This window comes from Aspergillus karnatakaensis (genome assembly GCF_047715665.1).
Source record: "Aspergillus karnatakaensis strain CBS 102800 unplaced genomic scaffold BJY04scaffold_102, whole genome shotgun sequence".
NCBI lineage: Eukaryota > Fungi > Ascomycota > Eurotiomycetes > Eurotiales > Aspergillaceae > Aspergillus > Aspergillus karnatakaensis.
The window spans coordinates 40,619-55,020 of NW_027395814.1; the positions used below are offsets into that span (position 1 = coordinate 40,619).

General features: G+C 50.1%; 7 protein-coding genes across 7 annotated transcripts; 2 read left to right on the forward strand and 5 right to left on the reverse strand.

The window, feature by feature from the left end:
• Positions 1 to 175: 175 nt before the first annotated feature.
• BJY04DRAFT_203514 (uncharacterized protein) lies at positions 176 to 565 on the reverse strand. The gene is made up of 2 exons (XM_073713360.1): positions 428 to 565; positions 176 to 325 (listed from the first exon to the last, which is right to left on the reverse strand). The coding sequence occupies exons 1-2, from the start codon at positions 500 to 502 to the stop codon at positions 206 to 208; spliced, it is 195 nt and encodes a 64-aa protein (XP_073564427.1). The 5' UTR covers positions 503 to 565; the 3' UTR covers positions 176 to 205.
• A 1,194-nt stretch (positions 566 to 1,759) lies between these two features.
• BJY04DRAFT_211934 (uncharacterized protein) lies at positions 1,760 to 4,771 on the reverse strand (the record flags this gene model as incomplete). The annotated part of the gene is made up of 5 exons (XM_073714471.1): positions 1,760 to 2,662; positions 2,717 to 2,777; positions 3,243 to 3,479; positions 3,534 to 4,172; positions 4,227 to 4,771. The coding sequence occupies 5 exons, from the start codon at positions 4,769 to 4,771 to the stop codon at positions 1,760 to 1,762; spliced, it is 2,385 nt and encodes a 794-aa protein (XP_073564428.1).
• A 166-nt stretch (positions 4,772 to 4,937) lies between these two features.
• Positions 4,938 to 6,439, reverse strand: BJY04DRAFT_11428 (uncharacterized protein). Its single transcript, XM_073708216.1, has 3 exons — positions 5,821 to 6,439; positions 5,382 to 5,774; positions 4,938 to 5,332 (listed from the first exon to the last, which is right to left on the reverse strand). Exons 1-3 carry the CDS (start codon positions 6,170 to 6,172, stop codon positions 5,226 to 5,228), a joined length of 852 nt encoding a protein of 283 aa, XP_073564429.1. The 5' UTR covers positions 6,173 to 6,439; the 3' UTR covers positions 4,938 to 5,225.
• Positions 6,440 to 6,855: 416 nt separating this feature from the next.
• BJY04DRAFT_11449 (UDP-glucose:hexose-1-phosphate uridylyltransferase) lies at positions 6,856 to 8,561 on the forward strand. Its single transcript, XM_073708218.1, has 4 exons — positions 6,856 to 7,067; positions 7,149 to 7,333; positions 7,395 to 8,160; positions 8,218 to 8,561. Exons 1-4 carry the CDS (start codon positions 6,967 to 6,969, stop codon positions 8,321 to 8,323), a joined length of 1,158 nt encoding a protein of 385 aa, XP_073564430.1. The 5' UTR covers positions 6,856 to 6,966; the 3' UTR covers positions 8,324 to 8,561.
• A 118-nt stretch (positions 8,562 to 8,679) lies between these two features.
• Positions 8,680 to 11,004, reverse strand: BJY04DRAFT_211938 (60S ribosomal protein L44; the record flags this gene model as incomplete). The annotated part of the gene is made up of 6 exons (XM_073714472.1): positions 8,680 to 8,719; positions 8,815 to 8,999; positions 9,061 to 9,153; positions 10,026 to 10,552; positions 10,614 to 10,869; positions 10,924 to 11,004. The coding sequence occupies 6 exons, from the start codon at positions 11,002 to 11,004 to the stop codon at positions 8,680 to 8,682; spliced, it is 1,182 nt and encodes a 393-aa protein (XP_073564431.1).
• Positions 11,005 to 11,470: 466 nt separating this feature from the next.
• BJY04DRAFT_211939 (NEDD8 family protein RUB1) lies at positions 11,471 to 11,947 on the forward strand (the record flags this gene model as incomplete). Its single annotated transcript, XM_073714473.1, has 4 exons — positions 11,471 to 11,481; positions 11,556 to 11,610; positions 11,694 to 11,776; positions 11,860 to 11,947. The coding sequence occupies 4 exons, from the start codon at positions 11,471 to 11,473 to the stop codon at positions 11,945 to 11,947; spliced, it is 237 nt and encodes a 78-aa protein (XP_073564432.1).
• A 246-nt stretch (positions 11,948 to 12,193) lies between these two features.
• Positions 12,194 to 13,962, reverse strand: BJY04DRAFT_11476 (elongin A domain-containing protein). Its single transcript, XM_073708222.1, has 3 exons — positions 13,760 to 13,962; positions 13,619 to 13,695; positions 12,194 to 13,542 (listed from the first exon to the last, which is right to left on the reverse strand). Exons 1-3 carry the CDS (start codon positions 13,815 to 13,817, stop codon positions 12,556 to 12,558), a joined length of 1,122 nt encoding a protein of 373 aa, XP_073564433.1. The 5' UTR covers positions 13,818 to 13,962; the 3' UTR covers positions 12,194 to 12,555.
• Between the last annotated feature and the right edge of the window lie 440 nt (positions 13,963 to 14,402).

Consider the following 14,402-nt stretch of genomic DNA (forward strand, 5'->3'; position numbering starts at 1 on the left):
TTATGATATGTGGATGATATACTACGTCAAGCTGCATACCAGCGAACTTACAATTTACTACACATGCATCCGAAGGAAGAACAACTTCATAAATATCAACATGAACAGAATAAATCATAAACCATCAATATCCCTCATCACCTCATCTTATACCACCACCCAACCCCTTCGACGTCTCCCCTCCCCTCCTTGCTGGGTATCGGCCTCACTGTCCTAACCCGCCCTTGCCCAACAGTGGTAGATTTGCACCATCAAGAATATGAGAGAGCCCGCCGGCATTCTGAATTGCTTCGGGTAGGCTTCCGCCTTGGAGTTGGCGAGAGGTCTATTATATGGTCAGATATTTATCAAGGGGCTGTTCTTTGTGTCTGTTACGGCAAGCTAAGGGAGGCTGGATCATTAGATAATATCTGTGAAAGAAACATACCATCTTTGGAATCGGAGCGGCCATGCCAATGGTCATGAGGAGAGAGATGGTGAGTGCAGAAATGGAGAGCTTCATCTTGGTGTTTGGTTGTGGGTGGAGGTAGGTGGATTCGGAAGCGGGTTCTTTGTAGGTAGTTAGGGTCGGTGGTTCAAAGTTTGAAGTATGGTTTTCTTGAGCTTGGATTCTTGAAAGAAGGAACACTTGGGAGGACTCTCATACCTCTTATAAGCTGTGTAGCTCCATGATAAGGGGTGGAGGGAGGGTAAGTATGCGAGAAAGGGAGGGATTTCGGGAAGCCCTATGTCGCGCTATCCTTCATTCCCTTGTACGCTTGTATCCCTCTTCTTCATAACTATCTGCATTCTTCACGTCTGAGCTTTGTTTCGCCATTCCCTATGAAACACCTTGTCATGTTAAGAGAATGCTTCTTCATTTCGAAAACATCCAGGCCACTTCCTGTATGTAAGCCTTCTCTTACCCGAGCACTCGCGGCGACCAACCTGGAGAGGCCTTAGATGAGACCAACTCAACTCAAACACCTAGGGGAACTGAAATCTATATTTACTCTATTAGGCTATCTGTTAGCTTAATCATACTCTTTCTTGCTCATTCAGACCTATGTATCAACATTCTCCTTGTAGAAAATCTAGCCAGCCACTCGAACCTCGTAATCCAGCCTCCTCGTGCTCCAGCTAGTATTCACCACCGGTACAACATATCAAAAGCATGCCATGTCCCCAACTAAGCATGTAGCATCCCCGCCTCCTACAAACCTTTTACAAAGAACGAGTCCTCCTCTAGACGCCATTTACTTGACCCGACCATATTGATATTGGTCTCGGTAGTCCAATCCCGTACCGCGCAGAGGATATATATATGCTGATATATTATATCCAGTAGGAAATTCTGCGCATAACTAATAGTACGTGAATGGCGATAGGCTCCACGTAATTGGATGGACTAGGTGAAAATAGTATGTAACAGAAACAGAGGGCCCTGCTATGTTCCTTACAAGCACTAAGGCATGCCCCTCGAGAGGGTAATCGAACCTCACTGGTGTATCTTCCAAGATTGAATGTTCCTTTTCCCCTTCTAGGTGCTGATTGTTATGCTACACGTTTTCTACCGTGGCATTTTTTTTCTAAAGAAAGTTCGATATAGTGGTCCATATCGCTATAAGCAGGTGGTATGCTTGAGAATGTTTACAAAGGGGGTTTTGGCAGTTGCAACCAGGACGATATGCTGAGTCTGGCTGAACAATCTCTCAAGAAAATCGATGGCTCAGTAATTTCAGTGACATAGCAAGCTACCAGATACAAAACACACTGCCCATTACTGATTATCAAACGGCAAGCCAGCCTGCTTCCTAATAGCCCCATACACCCCCGCAATATCCCCCTTCTCGCCCTTCTCCTCCTTGACGACCTTCAAGAACTCATCCGTGACTTTCACACTAGGCAACTCCATCCCCGCATCACTAGCAAGGCTAGCCGCATGCCTCAGATCCTTCCTCGCCAGATCAACCGCAAAGAGAGGCTCCTCGCGCTTAAAGTACTCCCCACTCGACATCCGCTCCGCGTACTTCGCAAACGGTCCGGGGAACATAGTAGAAACCCACTGCTGGTACGCCTCTGTACCAAGACCGGACTTTTCAGCAGCGACGAGTCCCTCCGCGAGTGTCTCCACGGTGTTGAGGATGAAGGTGTTGCCGAGGACTTTGAGGAGAGTTGCGCGGCCGACATCCTTGGCGCTGTCGGGCCCAAGGTCGAGGGTTGCTTTGGAGGTTACGCCCTCTAGGAAGGGCTTGATGCGGTCGATAGCCTCTGGGGACCCGGCGGGGACGACCACCATTTGGCCGGCGTCTGCGGCGTTGGGGGCGCCGAAGACCGGGCATGCGATGAAGGTTGCGCCGTGCGAGGCGAGGGTGGAGTGGGTGCGGCGGGAAGTATCGGGGTGGACGGTGGAGCAATCGACGATGATTTTATCCTTTAGGTTGAGCGAGCTATCGCTGGTGATGGTGTCGATAATCTGGTCGAGGGCCGCGTCGTCTCCGACGCAGATGAAGTTGATGGAGGCGTCCTTGACTGCTGCGGGGAGAGAGGGGATTGCAATTGCCGAGTTGGGCTTTTGGGAGGTCAGAGATGCGGCAAATGCATTGGCTTTGGAGGTTGTCCTGTTATAGAGACGGAGAGGTGATTTCTGGGGTCCTTTCAGCGCAATGTTGCGGCTCATTCCCTGTTTGTGATTAGTTTTGTGTTGTATATGATGGTGAGGGGTGCGGTGACTTACGCGGCCGATGTTTCCAAGGCCAATCCAGGATACTATTTCTGAGGCCATGATGCTGGGCAGTCTGCGAAGGCAGTTGATATCTGGATTGGGGGTGGTGAGTAGGTGAGGTTTGTTGAGGAAGGAGGAAGTCGAGCGATACAGGAACTTATGTATGCGCGGTTTTGACATTAACCGGCTTCCCGGCGCCCTTGTAGTGACTCAATGTATCACGGTCCGGCTCTCCACTTCGCCCCATCTTTGAAGCTTGGTAGGTCTTGGTCAATAATAAGTTTATCTTTATTTGCATGTCTAGTCTCTATGTGATGCTGAATATTGAACTATGGAAGGCTTGGTGCGGCCCCAATGGCAGCCGATATCATCCGAAGCTTTTACACCGAGAGAACTTTACAGTTAGAACTCTCGCACTGCTTGGAATCCAACATGAGTCAAGCGTTTACCTGTGCAAAAAAGTCCTGACAGGGCAGTCGGAAACACCCCACAGGCCATCAAGATTTACCTTTCCATCAACTCGATGATTTTCTCGCACGCGATGACTCGTCCTTCCGATGACGCAAGTTTAGATGCGATTGTCTTTGCCTTCTCTTGTATGGCGGGCGAAACGTCGCTTTTCAGTATTCGAACAAAGGCTTTGCCCAGCTCTGATGCATTGATCCCAGGCGCGCTTGTTTTGCTCCCCCAAAAACCCACTCCGAGATACTCGACGCGATTCGCAAAGTCATAGGTGTCGAACCAAACGGGGAGGACGATCTGAGGCACACCAGCCCTAAGATGAATATTGTTAGCCATGAACGCTTGATAACATCCCAGAGAGGCTCACTGTATAGCTTCGTTATACGAATTCGCTCCTCCATGGTGAACCATGCAGCAGATGTATCCACTCTGAAGGATACAATTGGGCTCGACAGGCAGCCACTCTTCCACGCGCACACGTCCAGCCGTTACCTCAGGCATAATGTTGCAGAGCGCCGTAGGTATCCAGTCTACCCCTTCAAACTCATGGATAGGTCTCAGTTTCCACAGCACTTGGATGTCCGGTCTGATGTCCAAAAGCACGCGCAGTCCGTCCGCAAATTTCCTAGCTTGAGCACTGCTGAAGTACACATTAGAGCCAAAGTTGACTAAGACAGTAGGCCTCTGAGATAGCCATCCCGTTAGATCTGGGCTCTTCTCGCTGAGCTTCCCACAAGGACGCAGAATTGGGCCGCATTGAGTGAAGTTGCTAGGGACGAAGCTGGGGAAATCGGTGTCCGAGTGCGATGCCGTTAGTACCAGGGCTGACTCCGTCTCATAAGATGTCATAATGGGGTAGCCTCCGGTAATACCTTCGGCGTGGCGACGGTCATTCATTGTTTTGAGGATCGGCGAATTGGCGATCGTGATCCCAACGCTGAAGGCGAGATAGGTGTTAGGAAGGATGTGGCGCAAGGGCAGGGGGTAGGAGTATCCGGAGCAGAGGCTGCATCCTGGTTAGTTTGTGTCATGGCATGATCATGAGTAAGGATGTACTCACATGGGGTATTTCCAGAGATTACCCAGCATAGGCTGTACAACATGGTCCTTAGGGGTGTTCGGACTCAAGACCACAAACCTGCAGCCAAGCGTGCGACAAACATCAATACCCTGGGCAAACAGCGGTTCCAGGACGACTATTGAAGGCTGCACTTGCTTGATAATCTCAGTACATTTGCGATAGATTGCGATGTACTCGTCTCCGTCCCAGGGTACCGCGACTTCGCAAAGCGTGTTGTACGCCCGACGAGCGCCAAAGAAGCCAATTTCATGGGTCTTAAATGATTTCTGATATTGCTCGCCACCTGAGATTGCATCAACCATTGTTCTTCCAGGGAGGCTGTGGAAGGTTGCTGTGGAGGAAGGGGATTGTGATGAGGTGGCAGCATCGCTGCTTAACTGGGACACTGCATCTTCAAGCTGGGGGAATGAGGCAATGTGGACAGCGTACTTGTGGCGGATGAGAAACTCGTAGGCGACAGCTAGACAGACAGTAGCATTGCCTAGCTCTCTGTTCGTGAAGAACAGGATGGTTGGACGAGACATTGCTGCATAGGATGATTACAGTGGTGTTTGAAGAGGATTGAGAAAGAGAAGGCGGATTTTTGTAAGAAGAGAGAAATGTGAGAGAACAGTAGGCAAAAAGTGAAATGTGTTATAAACTTGTCGAGTATTAGTCTATTTCTTGTATGCAAAAAGCTAATAATTCACTCATGGCCGCCTGTAAATATGGCCTGTCTCACAAATCACACTGCATGTTTGCTGTATTGAACACTCCCTATTAACTTGCTGAAAATTTCCTTCAAACTCATTCAGGACCGCTTGATTTGGAGGTGCTTTATCTCAGTATAGGGCGCCTTGGACGCCTAAAGCTGTTAGATATCCTAGTTGGTGTGCAGCTCAGCACGTGGTTCCTTGAGTTTGGAGCATGAATTTGAACATGTGTGTGCCTAGCCTGTATATAGTATCCTACAGCTCTCTAAAGGTTGATCTATATTAGCTATCTAGGTCTTGCTTGTTGTAGAACGACTGCACGAGGGTAACTCTCCTGCTCCTGAATCGACTGTTCTACAGTCAACAGAAGACGCGTGGTACGAATATGAAGCTCTGAAGCCCATGTTAGCCTGACTCAAAATGATCGAACGAGGGAACGTGCCGTCTATGCTGATCTCATAGCGAGAAAATGACTCTTCATCACGATGAACCAGCACCGGAAAGTTGGAATCTAACGTGGTGAGTTCTCGAACCCCAAATCTGACCCCAACATTTTTGCTTTTGTCAGCCCATAGAAGCCCTTGGTCATGATCCCAGGACTCTGGTTTATCCTTGATTTGTCGTGATTCTTTCGGATGATCTGCCTGACTTTTAAGCCAGTCCCGGAACAGCCTAATGACCCCGTCCTCCAGAGTAACGGCACTGAGGAGAAGAGTCGTTCCTGGTAGGAGTTTCACAAGACTCACGGCGACACAAAGCTGGGAGAAGTCTTCGAAGCCCTCGATATTGACGGGACGTTTTACTGGAAGTAGATCCTCGCTTGATTTCTCGAGATCTTCAATGGTCAGCTTCCTGATACGTAATTGTAGAACGACTCTGACCTGGTGTTGCAGCACCCGACTCGTCTTCTATCGGGAAGGGTCTGAATATCGAATATAGTGACCCAAGCCTCGAGAGTTGCTTGGCTGTATCGATGTTCTCGTACAACGAACCCTCTCCTTCATGCTTGTCACTTAGGCCAGGTGTACCCAGGTATTTACAAAAGACGTGGGGCTCGGTCAGCTTGGATGTCGGATGGAAACATTCAAGTATCAGCTTATACTCGGTGACAGATGCAGAAAGAAAGAGTCGATAATGTAAAAGACGCAGGATCAGAGCATGGAAGCGCTGAGAGACCGTGGCTAGAGGAAGGAGCTCGCGGGTCGTAAAGGGTGACAAGATCTGCACAAACATCTAGTCGCAGATATTAGAACTAAGGCTCAAGCTTATGCTAGATATGCAATACCTCGTTAGGTAGCGAGTACAGATGTGGTGCTTCCATCATGATAACCCCACTGTCTGAAACGCGGGGTAGGTGTGCGTGGGTTGTTGTTCACTTAGGTCTTCCAGCAAAATGTAGAGAACAGTAAGATTCCATTTCTGCATGGCAGTGAGAAAGGAACCATCAAGACAAACAGCGTTCCAATACCATAAATCTCTAGGATGTGCTGTTCAGCTCGCGAATCGCGATAAGACCCGATGGAGATGGGGCAAGACCTCCGCGATAAGAGAGCGCCGTGACGTCAGTGATTGCCTGAGGCATTCAAGTGTAGCGGACCAAAAATTCCTCTTTCGGCCCCGCGTTCCTGGCTTCATGAGATTCGAAGCATGGGTCATGACTCCATGATTACTGGTCTATGTCGACCGACATGTCAAAGGCTCAGGGAGGTCAGAAGTGTATACTCTTGTGTGCACTGTTGCTTAGCGGAGCCGTATTCAGAGCATATGCATTAGTTAGCACACATGGATGAAATCGAAATCTAAGGTTTTATAACTAGCCCTCGCAACCAAATAACCCGAGGAAATTAGCCGGGTCTCTTTACGTAGGAATCCAAGGTGGCATCAGGATATGCCCCTCCAGCCTCCACCTCCGGGACAATTTATTTACCCTTCGCTTCCCCGCGGCCCCTCCTATAACTAACGTCCCCGGCGCATCCGTCATAATCTCTCTTCTCTTCTCTCTCACACGTTCAGTATAGTTTGCGACAATGGTTGAAAGCGTCCTCGACGACATCTCTCACCGGAGATATAACCCGCTCCGCGGCGCCCATGTGCTTGTCTCCCCTCATCGCACCAAGCGTCCCTGGCAGTAAGCCATACCCATCACTCCCGTTCTCAATGTTGTGGGCATGAGTGCAGCGTTCGACAGCAAGCACTAACACGCGAACAGAGGAGCCCAGGAGAGTCCCTCAAAGACAACACTGCCGGACTATGATGCTACCTGCTACCTCTGCCCCGGAAACACACGCGCACAGGGAGACCAGAACCCCAAATATGAAAAGACCTTTGTCTTCGTGAACGATTACAGCGCCGTCAAGGAGGAGCAGGCGCCCTACCACCCCGAGTCTGGAGACGGTACGCCAGCGTCCACATTGAATTACCAACTAGACTCAAATCACTGACTGCTATTGTTTAGACGCCGAATCCTTCTTCCTCCGCGCTGATCCCGTCACCGGAAAATGCTACGTTCTCACCTTCTCCGCCGCCCATAACCTCACCCTCGCCGACCTCTCCCCAGCCGAGATCGTCCCCGTCATTAACGCCTGGACAGACATCTACAGCAAGCACCTCTCATCTAACTCCCCGCTTGCAGCTATCGCATCCAAACACACCATCTCCCCCGACTCCCCAGCAGCGCACATCACTAAACCCGCCGAACAGTACCGCTTCATGCAGATCTTCGAAAACAAAGGCGCCGCAATGGGCTGCTCAAACCCGCACCCGCACGGTCAAATCTGGACCACCAGCTCCCTCCCCGAAGAGCCCGCTGCGGAGCTCGAGCAACTCCAGAAGTACCGCCGCGAGCATAACGGGCGCCACATGCTTGCCGACTACGCCGCGCTAGAGAGCAAGAAGCAGGAGCGTGTCGTCTTTGAGAATGACGCGTTCCTGGTCGTTTGTCCCTGGTGGGCGATCTGGCCGTTCGAGACTATGATTGTTAGCAAAACGCATAAGCGGGCTCTTGTTGATCTGGATGAGAACGAGCAGACAAAGCTTGCCGAGGCCATTGCGGAGGTCACGAGGCGGTATGATAACCTGTTTGAGACGCATTTCCCGTATAGTATGGGGGTTCACCAGGCGCCGTTGGAGGGGTCGGAAGAGGAGATTGAGGCGTCGTATTTGCATCTGCACTTCTACCCGCCGCTCCTAAGGAGCGCGACGGTTAGGAAGTTCCTTGTTGGGTAAGTACTTCCCCCTTCATAATCAGGAAATCAAAGGGTTGCTGATATGAGATACAGGTATGAGCTGATGGCCGAGCCTCAGCGTGATATCACCCCTGAGCAGGCTGCTGCAAGGTTACGTGGGTGCGGTGGTGAGCTGTATCGAAAGAAGCTGGATGCGTAGGGAGGTGTCGACGGAGGTATCTAATGTAGATATGTAGTAGTAGTATGTGCCATAGACGAGAATTGAAAAGTTGTTGAAGAGAGAAGTTCACCGATCATATCTACAGAGGGCGAATCGAGTCATAGTCCACGAGTAGCCACACCTACCAAGTACACCCCCTGCCTAGATGGAAGACGCTGGACGAGAAAGAGTAACAACGATGGAGGTGAGGGATGGTGATATAATTCGTCAAGAGACCCAGCCAGTCAAACAGTCCGGAGTCACATAATATTTGTTTTCGATTTCTAAATATGAAATCCTATTTCCTTTTCCATTGCCATGCGGGAACCCAGAGCCGAACATAGAAATCACAAAACTTAGAAAACGAGGGCGGCACCCTTGGTCTTCTTGTCACCACTATAGAAGTAAAGCATGTTAGCATACGGTCCAGACATCGCGCGCAGTCTTATGAAATATGATGTAACGGAGAGAGCGGATGGAGGAATGCGTACCCAAGCTCGAAGTGCTTGCAGCGCTTGAGAGCGAGCTGCTTCTTGGTCTTGCACTGAGTGCACTCAAGACGAAGGACGACCTTCTTGGTGGTCTTGGCCTTCTTGTGGAAGACGGGCTTGGTCTGACCTCCGTAACCGCTCTGCTTACGGTCGTAGCGGCGTTTACCCTGGGCGAATAGGGAAGCCTGCGGTTCGATACATATCAGTATTCGCTCAGTCTCGTGTCTCGGGTGCGGTCATGTTCACCTTTCCAGCCTTGTACTGGGTGACCTTGTGCTGGGTGTGCTTGTGGCACTCCTTGGACTTGCAGTAAGTCTTGCGGGTCTTGGGGACGTTGACCTGAGCGGAGAATTCGTCAGTTTCTGTTGTGCGAACGTGATATGGCAACTGGGTTGTAGTAGTTCCGGCACGTCATGCTTTGTCCCAGGTCATCGAGAAACAGTGATTGGAGCTGTAATATTGTATGCGGTTGGTGCCCCCGATATCCGCTAAATTTTTGATAGTGTAAGGCTTGAGTGTGCTCCGATCGAACGTCGTCGAAATTTGAGAACAGACTTGGTAACTCTATCGCCAGATCATTCATTCCAGAAATCGATCGTCTCATTCGCACTCAGTTGTAAAACTCAACCCCCCATATCGAATCGCGTTGTGATCAAAGAAGTCATGGCCGTAATCGCTGTCTCGCCTCGTCGTCGTCGTTCCTGTTGTGTGTCCGGTACATCGAATCTTTCCGCAAACACCAATATCCCGAATCAAAATTTCTCGAAAACCCAGGACTGACGCGTGAATGAATAATAGCAGTATCGCAAGCTTACCATTTTGAGAGATTTCGCCGGCTCGCGGGTTTGCTGGTCGTTAGTTGTCTCTTGTCGGGGAGATCAAGTCGGGGCAGCGTGGTTGTGGGATTTCGTTTCGCTTAGACCGGCCCTATCGGCGTGTGGATGGACTAAGCCACTTTGGTACGCCAAGCCTTTGGACCGAGTGTTGAAACTAAAGAACGGCTTATTAGTGCCTGAGGCAGCAATTATTTTCGGTTTTCCTACCCAGGACCTGGTACTCTCTTTTGGAGCTCTTCTATAGACTATTGCCTCGCACCAAGTCTATATAATATGTAGTTTAGCTCACTCAAATCCTTTTCCAAAAAGAACCTTATCCCCACCTCCATACCACGACGTTCCTTTATTAAACTCCAGCCCCTGCCCCTGCCCAACAACCCATTCGGCATTCTCTGGCATACTGCCATCTTGCCTAGGCCAATATCTCTCTCTCAACATCTCATTAACCCTCTCTATCCTCTCAACCAAGGCAGCTACCTTCTCCTTCCCTCGACCATCCCCTTCCCCTTCTCCCGTTACAAACCTTGCAATTGTCACATGCGCTGAAGGCACAACATACCGCGCCGCCAAACTGACGCCTGAACCCAGAACCATATTGGCTAGATCCCTCCTGAGGTGATGATAGCTGTACGCGCCACCGCCGCCATCAATTCGCTTCTCAGAACCCGTGGGCTCACCAGCAGCAGGCAAGAAGCTCAGCGCCATCGCCGAGGCATCGTAGCTGACAACTGGCTTAACTAGACGAGCGCGATGATGAGCGTCAGATGTGAACTCAACGAGCGTCGCGGCTGTCCCTGTTTGTAGAAGGTGTGTCGCTAAGGCGTCGACTTCGTCGGCGGTACGCGAGCTTGCGATCTCCAAGGTTGTGATGTGTAGAGATTCGGGGGGTGAGAACCAGAGGGCTGTTACCGATTAGTAAATGGTACAGCTGAAAAAAGTGTGAGGTAAGAATGAGCAACGAACAAGGTGCAATATCACGGATCTCCTGCTGGACCACTACAATCAGTTCTTTGATATGCTCTGGAGGGCGAGCGTAGAGGTTAAGATTGTGGCGGTGATCACTAAATGGTCCATCTCCGTTTGGAGATTCAGGCTGGGAGATCAGTCTCCTGAGGATGTCGTCAATTTGCCAGCCAGGAAATTCTGGGTGGAGGAGTTTCTCCTTCTGTTGGGCATTTCGGTTTGATCGATGTGCTTCATATCTGGCTTGGATTTCGTGCTGTTTGGATGTTAGCTATTGGTAGGCTCATAGTCTGAGAATAGGCAAACATACAGGGTTATTGTGGCAGTCACAAAGGAGTTGCTCGAAAGGATTGATTGATGAGTGATAGGAATCAGTAGTAGCGAGCGCCATCGTTTAGTGCATTTGACCTCTTGTTTCTAAAAACAGTTGGAGGAATCTCTTAATATATTCCCTGAGCCTAAGCCCGCTTTATAGCGTTGTTACTCCGGCTACTGCAAGTATATATTTCTTTTTCAGGAACACCAACCACAGTATAATCTAATCCCAATCTGCACCAATTTGAAAGAAGTCTTTGAAGCCATCATTCACATCTGAGTTTGATCTTCAAACCCCAAGCAAACATCGATGGCAACCTATCCTAGGCACTGACAGCAATACGGGCTCATCTCTAATATCGCGCTGCGCTGCCCCACCAAAACCCCGCCACGGCGAGCTTTCCGTCATCCTCTCCTCTCCATCAGCACCCTCCGGACTGCTTCTCCTCACCGTCAACCTCTCTCGTTCACACCTCAATCTTTCCACCTCCGTCTTCCTCAAAAGTCTCGTATCAAGCATCTAGAACGATAGACAATCCAAAATGTTGATCAAGTTAGTCCTCGCCCACATCTCACGTACATGAACCTGCAGCGGCCAGCCACTAACGGGAGATCTCCAACGCCCAGGGTCCGAACACTTACCGGGAAGGAGATCGAGTTGGATATCGAGGCCGACTACAAGGTACATCTACTAAGCTTTCGCTTTTTCATCGATAACTTTTCACCACTTGCGTACTCGGAGATACTGACTTGCGCCATCTCTAGGTGTCTCGGATAAAGGAGCGCGTCGAGGAGAAGGAGGGTATCCCGCCGGTTCAGCAGCGGTTGATTTTCGGTGGAAAGCAGATGTATGTGGCTCTTCTCGATTTATTGCTGCTATCGCTATCTCTCGTTTATCTATCATGCTTACCAACGATTGTTTCTGATCTAGGGCCGACGATAAGACCGCACAAGATTATAACCTTGAAGGTGGCGCCACACTACATCTCGTCCTTGCACTTCGAGGCGGCTCTCTTTAAACAATGATCACGCTGGATGAATAGACGACTTACCTACCCCTCGCGAACCTCCACCGCGGCCATGGTGACAAGAAGCTACGCTGGATGGAATATTGGAAACTGGTTGGTGATGCACGGAAGAAACAGACCGAGGAAGTGGACACGGGACTCGGTGGGTTGCGAGTAGTCTTGATATACCCATAATTGAAGACGGACCTGGCTTGGTACTAGGAGGCCTGTCTCGTGTGCTCCAATATCTCAGCGTGAAGCAATAGTATGATATCCATCCGTGGCTTCACTTACCTAACGTGCTCGTTGATTGTCGTGGTCCGAAACAAGCGTAGACGAGACATCGCAAGCGCTTAACGTTCAAAGGGAGAATGCGCAGGATGTATATTGAAGCGACCCCTGCATATCATGGGAAAAGAAAAGATTTGGATCTCGGGACCGCCAATTACTCCCATGAAACCTCTATGTAATCCAGACTCTGTGAGCCGATAACTATCCTGCCCAAGTATAACGCCAAGAAGAACCCTGTATATAGTATATGGAAACCCAACGCCAAATGCTAGTGCTAATGATATAAAGTATAGACTGATCACGCGTTTATAAAGAGAAGTAGAAAAGACCTACTGCTTTCTCTTCTTAGACGGCATGAAGATATTTGGAGCCGGTCGTTTTCGCATCATCGGACGGGGCGGAGACGCTCTCGTTGCTGAATCTGTACTGTTATTCGCCGCAGATTCAGATCTATAGCCTTCGGGGTTCGGCGCTGGTAGGACCTGGAGCCGGGTTCTCTGTGCTGTTGTTTGAGCGCCGGAAGAAGGGACGGCCGACGAGGAAGAAGAGGGGCCTAGGTTGGGCCGTGTTGATGAAGATTGTGGTGTTCGGATAGCCGGCGAACTTGAGTTTACTGTACGACCTGCGGCAATCGCGCGCAGTCGAGCTTCCCTTTCTTGCAAAGTTGAGCTAGCCGTGGAACTGCTTTGGGTCCTGGTATCAGAAGAACCCGGCAATGACCGCCCTGGTGCTCTGAGCGTAGGCCTCTGGGGAACACTTGGCTCGCTTGGGCGACGGTGCTCCTCTATCAGGGAGCGTGGAGCTTGCCTTACCAGGGAAGCCCTGCTACTAAGCTGCTTTGTTGGAACCGCCAGGATACCATTCCTCTTCGTCGCCGTGAAAATGGTGTTCTTCTTCGTTTTCGGTGGACCAAAACCGACTGGCCGATCATAGTCAAAGTCTGCATCGGAGGTCCCGCCACCAGCCCTCGAAGCGGCCCTAGGTCTAGCGCCGCCCATTCTCCGGTCAAAAGAAGCGTACCGTTGCTTCGCTGTCGGGCGGTCTCGAGGAAGGCCAAGGGCCCGGCGGTCGACCAACTTGGTGCTATGTTTCGCGCGTTCAGTGTTGTGGCTATCGAGTGCCATTTTGAGCTTCTCTGCGTCTTCGTCGACCGCCCTCTGCACCTCCTCGCGTAGCGCGCAGTAGAGATCGTACCAGCAGTCCGGCTGTTCAGGTAAGTCATATTCCTCCCACCTAGGTATATCTCGCTTTATAAACTCCATCCATAGCTCGGTGTCTTCGTCTATAATGTGCGGGGAATTCAATTCTATGGTTCTCTGTAAGCGCATATTAGTTAGATCTTAGGACTCGGATTGGAATTTAAGGGACTTAAGGCCGCGGCCGCCGACTCACCAGTTTCTCAGGGCTCTCGACTTTGAGCAAAAAGGGACGTGCGAGCGCATAAGGCAGGTTGCCGATATCGTTCAAATCTAAGAAGTAAGTGAGACCAGCAAGAGCGTGGAGAGAGGGGAATCTCAAAAGGCGCCCACTTACATTTCACGTTCCGAATCGCAGTCGCAGTGCTGAGCTGAAGGAGACTTGGGGCCGGCATTGTCGCGAAATGGGATGAAAACCAAAAAGAAACCAAAAGCGGGGATTAGACGAGTTATAACATATCATAATAGCAGGAATTCATGCAGTGGTCGCCCTAGTTGAAAGAATCAAAGAGTTAGAATGAATGAAAGGAGTTCCGCGATCTGGTCGTTGTTCACTCGACGCGGACCCAGCCCGAGGCGTATCGGTATGACATCACATGATTTGATGGGACAACGGCATTCACTGATTTTGTTTTTTGTCCTCACTTCAATCTTGATTGATTCGGACTTGGTACAAACAAGAACGGAAGTATATGAATTTGTCCTGCTTGTTTCACCCTTTCCCATGGTCCCTTGAGCACACTGCTACAAAGACCACTCACTAACAAAAGGCTTGTTCTCCAAGCTATCAACCTACTCTGTCATATGCGGCCAATAATTCTCAATCTGCAGCCTAACGAGCCGTTAAAACTGTCTCAAAGGAGGCAGAAGAACCCTCGGAAGTTTCATTTCCCAGGCTTCACGCCGATCAAACGGCGAATGGGAAACAGTCCGTCCTTTGCGGCTCGCTGGACATATATCGTAAAAACAGATTCAATGAC